The sequence below is a fragment of the Rhinolophus sinicus genome, linkage group LG04 (assembly GCF_036562045.2).
Source record: "Rhinolophus sinicus isolate RSC01 linkage group LG04, ASM3656204v1, whole genome shotgun sequence".
NCBI classification, from domain to species: domain Eukaryota; kingdom Metazoa; phylum Chordata; class Mammalia; order Chiroptera; family Rhinolophidae; genus Rhinolophus; species Rhinolophus sinicus.
The window spans coordinates 58,144,807-58,151,727 of NC_133754.1; the positions used below are offsets into that span (position 1 = coordinate 58,144,807).

At 56.6% G+C, this 6,921-nt stretch overlaps 1 protein-coding gene across 1 annotated transcript; it reads left to right on the plus strand.

The window, feature by feature from the left end:
- Positions 1-1,130: 1,130 nt before the first annotated feature.
- NKX6-3 (NK6 homeobox 3) lies at positions 1,131-5,635 on the plus strand. Its single transcript, XM_019742093.2, has 3 exons — positions 1,131-1,639; positions 3,604-3,773; positions 5,252-5,635. Exons 1-3 carry the CDS (start codon positions 1,258-1,260, stop codon positions 5,489-5,491), a joined length of 792 nt encoding a protein of 263 aa, XP_019597652.1. The 5' UTR covers positions 1,131-1,257; the 3' UTR covers positions 5,492-5,635.
- Positions 5,636-6,921: the final 1,286 nt, after the last annotated feature.

Consider the following 6,921-nt stretch of genomic DNA (forward strand, 5'->3'; position numbering starts at 1 on the left):
GCTCTGTGATTCAATCTAGTTTCGTCCATCAAATACTTACTGAGCACCAACCAAGTGCAAGGCACAGGGACCCACTGCTGGATCAACAGCCATCTCAGTCATCAACGATTTCCAATGCAGGTGCCAAGACAGACAGGACATGGCAATTGCTCCAGCAGAGGCACAAGTGATTCCTCCTCCTCCAAGAAAGGGAGGACAGAATTGATCAGCGAAGGCTGCCCAGCAGCACAGACAGGAGGAGCACACACCTGGCCGGCCCAGAGCTGCCCGTCTGCCAGGCAGGCTCCCACCCCAGGCTCACAGGCCAGGCACAGGGATTTGCACCCCCCACCCCAAAGCCCAGCCTCCCCACTTACCCATCCCAGCACGAGGAGGGAAGGGAAGCATCCATGCTCAGACTGCACACTCCCCTAGAGTCTTCGGTATCTGCACATAAGGGGCCTGAGCCCCCCAGGACAGCGAACCCTGAGCTTCCTTCCTCACCCTCAGGGGGGAGCAGCTAGAGGAACTGTGACTGTCAGCTGCCTCAGGAGCCTTCTCCAGAGGCCCCCCAGGCACCCACCTTTTCCTAGATGCTGGTGTTGGGGGACTAGGAGCAGGTGGACCCTCTGAGAATGAACTGAGCTTCCAGAGCTCATTCTTGCTCATTCTCTCTCTTTCGCTCCCTCTCTCGCTCTCTCTCTCTCTTTCACACACACACACACACACACACACACACACACACACGCATGCACGCGCACACACACACCCTGGCTGATTTTACAGTCAATCTTTCAAAGTGCAATTTGTCTAGGGAAAGCCAATGTGAGGCCCGTGTGGATTTCGACCAATGGCGACGCAGCTGGCGCTCCTCAGCCAGTCTCCGGTCTGTATTCTAATGGGCCATATCTTTATCAGGGAAATGTTGCTTCTCTGAACTTAAAACTTCTCATGGAGGGTCCCCAGACTCAGAGGCAGAGGAGGGGTCTGAGCTGAGGTGTGGGAGCCGCCTTTCTCAAGGCCTGGCAGGGAGAGAGGGCAGGGGCGCGGGTGAGGCCTCTCACCTGTCCAGGAGCACCTGACTTCCTAGCAGCTGACGTGGGTGCCAGTCCCTGGGCAGGGGCTGGGCAGATGCCTTAGATTGGAGGGCTGGCTGGGGCTCCGGGCCGCTTTTGACCCTCCAAACCTGCCATGGGATTCTGGGCCAGAGCACGGGGTCTCAGGGTGTAGGAGCCTGGATTTGGGCTTCCTGCTTTCCCTCGCCCTGACCTAGGGAACATGGAGTCCAACCTGCAAGGGACGTTCCTGCTGAACAACACGCCGCTGGCTCAGTTCTCGGAGATGAAGGCCCCCGTGTGCCAGTACTCCGTGCAGAACTCCTTCTACAAGCTCAGCCCCCCGGGGCTGGGCCCCCAGCTGGCCGCCGGGACGCCCCACGGCATCACAGACATCCTGAGCAGGCCTGTGGCCACCCCAAACAACAGCCTGCTCTCCAGCTACCCCCATGTGGCAGGTTTTGGTGGACTCGGCTCCCAGGGGGTCTACTATGGCCCCCAGGTGGGGAATTTTTCCAAGACTGGGAACGAGTACGTCACCCGGACCCGGAACTGCTGGGCAGACACAGGCCAAGACTGGCGAGGCGGGAGGCAGTGCAACAACAGTGAGTACCGGGCACCCCCAGATCAGGGAGGAGGAGGCATGGGAAGGGACGCCACGGTGGGGCCCGCACCTGCTGCCCACCTCTCCTCAGCTACCATCACACAGCCCAGCTCAGACACCTGGATCTGTATCTGAGCTTGGTGCGGGACTGGGTTCTCCCCTCCATCCTGCCCAGATTTGTTTGGATGGGGTGTCTTGCTCCCCACCCCCAACACTTACTAGCTGCCATCTCAGCTGCCCTCCTAGGGTACCTGGGAGTCTCTAGGTCTGAGGAAGACCACATAGCCCACACCCTCTCAGTGTAGGGTCCATCTGGCTGCTCACCTTCCTTCTCCCACTCAGAAACCATGTCACCACTTCTTCACCAAAGTGGGCAAATGCTGTCCATAGCGAGAAGTTGCCACAGCATCACCTTCCCAGAGAGCCCACTCATGCCTTGGCACCATTCAGGGATACAGAATGCACGCTGACCCCATTGAGTTCCCACCTTTGAAAAAGGGACCCTGTTTCCCACCATCCTCCCCAGGGACAACTGCCCCAACTCCAGGAGCAGCTGCTGAGCCAGGTCGGACTTGGCTGTAGCTGGGGTGGGGTGGGGGGAGCCTGTACTCACCCTCCCCATCCCCAAAACTGTTTCCAAAGAACTAGAGAGCATTTGTGATCTTGCTTCCCAGCATATGTCGTCAGTTTGGCTCAAATAAACTCTTATAAAAATTAAAAAAAATTAAAAAGAACTGATCCAGGGTCCCCATGAGGCCCGTCAGGGAGTAGAGGAGATGGCAGGACCTGCACAAGCAGGTGAGGCTCACCTGGGAGGCAGGGAGAGTGACAGTCGCTGCAGGAGCCATTCCTGAGCCTCGAAGGTCTTGCTTAGATTAGGCGAGGGCAAGGGCAGAGGGAGCCTCCATTTCTGTCTGAACTTGGGGCTGCCCACTGCAGTAGGGCCAGCCAAGGAAACCCTGAAGCTCAATTGCCTCCCATCTTCCACCTGCACTGCTCCAGGTGGTCACGCTACCTGGTAGCCCACCCCTCACTCAACCTGAAAACACAGTGAGTTCCTGGGGGGGAGGCCTCATCTCTTGAAACCTATTTTATAACCCACTTTTGGGGGTGCTTTAGGTCTCAAGGTGTCTCTCCCTCTCACCTCCATCTTCCCCCACACACACACCAAACACACACCCTCTCTACACCTCTGCTCTTCAATCCTGGTGCATATCCACACAGGAAAACAACTAAGAGGGTCAGTGGGTAGATTAACAAAAGGAGGGAGGACTGAAAGTGACGGTCTCTCGGGATGTCACTTCCCCCTTTCTGGTCCTCAGTTTCCTCATCTGTAACATGAGGAGACTGGACATGGGCCATTGGGCTGCACTGAACAAGACCCAACACGTGGACATTCTGCTTATCCTGAGCCCAGCCACCCTCTGGCCCAGCAACTTCCTGAGGAGGCTGCCCTAACTGGGCAGATGGTTGGGTCTTGAGCCTCTGTGTCCAGACTCTGGTTTCTGGTGATCTGGAAAATGGGATCCCAAGAACAAGTAAGTCCAAAGGGGAGGAATTCCCACCCCCCCAGAGCCCTAAGCCTGGTGGCAGGTGCCTAATCCATTGCTTGATGTCCCTGAGACTGAGAGGAAACTCTTCTTGCTGCTTTGGGGAAGGCGGAATCACTGAGTAAGAACATTACACAGAGAGGCATGAGACCTGGGCAGGTTCTCAGCTCCCTCTGCCCCTAAGTAGCTGTAACCTGGGGCACGTGCCTTCTCAGCAGGTGCCTGCCCACCCAGACACGGCAGAGGTTAAAGTCATTGTTATTGGAACGTCAGGAATGCTGCTTATGTAAGAGGTGTCGCAACCCCTGCCACCTCAGTGGCTTCTCTGTAGTGGAGAGCTAACCGTGGGGGAGAGGCAGGGCAGGGCTGGCACCCCACTCATCCTGCTAACCACACCTGTCCTTGCTCCTGCCAGCCCCAGACCCCCTGAGTGACAGCATCCATAAGAAAAAGCACACCCGGCCCACCTTCACGGGGCACCAGATCTTTGCCCTGGAGAAGACCTTTGAGCAGACCAAGTACTTGGCTGGCCCTGAGAGGGCAAGACTGGCGTACTCCCTGGGAATGACTGAGTCGCAGGTCAAGGTAAGCCTGTGCAGGAGAAGGGGTCTGCCTGGCTGTGAAGAGCCTGCAGGACTGAATGCCACCGCGTGGGAGCGCAGTAGCTGCACTCTCCTAGTAATTCCCAGCTCTGAGTGGGAGGCCTCCTGCTGGTTGGGCACTGCCTGCCCACCCAGCCCTAGAGATGGTGATAATTACTGTAGCCAAAAAATGGCTGTCAGGACGGAGCCCTATTTTGAGAGCCTTTTGTGTAGTACCTCATTTAACCCTCACGGCAACCTCGAGGTGAGGATTATTACCTATTTTACAGATGGAAAAACAATCTCAGCGGAGCCTCTTGCTCAAGGTCACCCAGCTGGTAAGCGTAGAGTTGGGAGTCAAACCCAGATTTGTGGGACTCCAACCTCATGCTTTTCCTTCCTCTGCATAGTCTCGGCCAGAAATTTTAAGAGCTGATGACAGCCTCTGGCTCAGATCAGGAGTCAGCCACAGGGCCAGTTTAGAACTGGATTTAGGCTTGTTCTATTAGGTAGCAGACAGAGCTGGCCTAAAGTTTGGTTTACTACACTTGAAAGTGAAGATAACACCGTCTCCTACCCACGCCCATCCAAACGAAGTTCCGATGGGATACCAGAGGTAGGAAGCTTCTCTGCCCCACGCAAAGGTCACTCTCATGCTTACACCAGAGCCTGAAATGGGTAAACAGGCCTCCTCAGGTTCCCTGGCACAACTTGGGCAGCTTTAATGTTGGATCTCTCCTGAGGGGCTTTGGATGCGCAGCACAAAGCAGAAAGCTTTGAGCTGTGGCAGAACTGCCCAGTCCTGTGACCTGGCAACAGTTTGAGGGGAGAGGGAAAGAGAAGGGCAGGTTGAGACCCAGGTCTGGGGTCTGCTCAGGGCCCTGGATGTCCACCCACTGACGTCTGCAGCCTCCTGCTCAGCCCAGTATTAACTCCACTGGAGAGAAAGCTGCCGAATTGAAGTGGAAGGAAACAATTTGGCTCTCTTATATATTTTTCTGCTTTAGGTACTTTTCTGTGCTCTTCAACTATCTCAAGCAATGAGAATATATTATTTTTATAATTAAGTGGAAGTTTTTTTCATGAAGTTCAGTGAGGGGCGGTAGGGCTAAAAGAAGGGGCCGCTCTCAAGCACCTACTGACACGCCCTCACCTGGGCTAAACCCTCCCACCGGGGGCCGGCTCAGCATTTTCCACGCAAGCGCCCCAGATGGCAAACGAGAAGGAAGACACACCACGGAGAAGGTTACAGCTAAGCCTAAAGGACTGCTGCACTCACAACATTTCTTTTTATTTTATTGCGCCTCTGAAAAAACAAAAAAAGGAGCGTGGACATTACAGCCTACTCTATTATTGAGCCATTTATTTTACTATAAAAACAAGGATTGAGTGTACTTGCCACCAAATAGAGTCACCCTCCAAAAAAACGGGGAGGGGGGCGCTGGGTGTGCTGTGTGTGATCCTCAGTCTTTCTCATCCCAGGTGTGGTTCCAGAACCGAAGGACCAAGTGGCGGAAGAAGAGCGCCCTGGAGCCCTCATCCTCCACGCCTCGGGCCCCCGGCGGCGCGGGCTCGGGCGGGGACCGCGCGGCCTCGGAGAACGAGGACGACGAATACAACAAGCCGCTGGACCCTGACTCGGACGACGAGAAGATCCGGCTGCTGCTCCGCAAGCACCGCGCCGCCTTCTCGGTGCTCAGCCTGGGCGCGCACGGCGTCTGACACCCGCCCCGCCAGCCCCAGCCCGCCCAGTGGTCCGCATCTCAGAAGGGCCTGCCTTCAGCCCCCTTCCCTCCCCACGATGCTTGGGAGGGACAGGGGCCAGAACGCAAACCTGAGGGCTGCGGAGGAGGAGGAAGAGGAGGAGGGAAGGGAAGGGGGAGGGAGGAGGAGGCGGGAGCAGAGATGGTGCTGGAGGAGGCTCCCCTGGCTAAGGGAGGAGGGAGCAAAGAGAGAGCCACAATCGCGTCCTGGGGCCTAGTCCCTTCTGTGCCATCTTGCACCTCTGAGGACCCAGGCCTTGCCCTGCCAGCTCTACAGATTCCTAAGTGCACAGGTAGATGAAAATGACCAAGTTCTGCAGCCAGGAAACTGGTCGTGGGGGTCTCAGACATGCCACTGTGCTCCTGCCGTGGGAGGCCTTCCCCCAGGGAGGCAGCTGGCCCTGGCAAGGGGCTCCCCTCTGCTCTGGGAGTTGGGACACCAGGGCCCGGGGCCCAGGGCAGCTACTGGCTGACATCGGAAGAAACAATGGCATGTCCAGGTACTCTCCTCAGACCCTGGCATGGGAAGGATCCCACTTGAGGGGCCAGAGCCAAATATATAACCCAGGCTGGAGGACATCCACCTCAGGGAGGGGAGGTGGGTCCCAGCGAAGAAGAAACACCCCGTACACTCAAAGTCAAAGATGACGCCCCTGGAGGGAGAAGTCCTCCTGGCCTCCTTCCTCCACTTTGCACTCAGAGGGATTCCCCCGAGACAGGAAGAGACAAGAAACCCCTATTGCTGGGAAAGGGTCAGGTTGTAGACAGAGGCAGGAAAAGATGAGAGAATCCTAGCAGTTGATGCTGCACCCCAAAGCCACCCCCCTGGGCTTTCCTCGGTGCTGATGCAAGACAAAACCACCCACAGAAAGGGCTGGAAGGGATCTCAGAACCCCCTGCTCCGCCAACTGAGGTATCCACACAGGAAGGGAGAGGCCCCTACAGGGAGGGGCTGCACCAAGGACTTGCATGGGACCCACGGCCCTTCCTTTCCTGGGATGCCCTGTGGCCTGGCACTGGAGCTGCTGCTTGGGGAGCCCTGGCCAGCAGGGCGGTGTTTTTGACTCCAGGTGATTCTGAGCTACTGGCGTGTGGGAGGGGCTCGGGGAGGCGGGTGGGGGCTGGCCAGAGGGGAGCAGCCCAAAAGGGACCAAGCATTCACCCATCTTTACAGGCTTTTAAAAAATAAAGAGTAAGAATAAAAGTCCCAGAAACCTCCCCATGGCTCCTGTGCTTCTGTGAAATGGGCTGTGAAGTCCCAGACATGCCAGCTGTGAGCAGTTGTCCATGGGGGCCAGTCTCTCTGCTCCCACGGGGCAGTCAGTGCTCTGGGAGTGGGGAAGCCATGCATGACATTGGTCAATTTGAAATTTCACTGGTATATGCCCG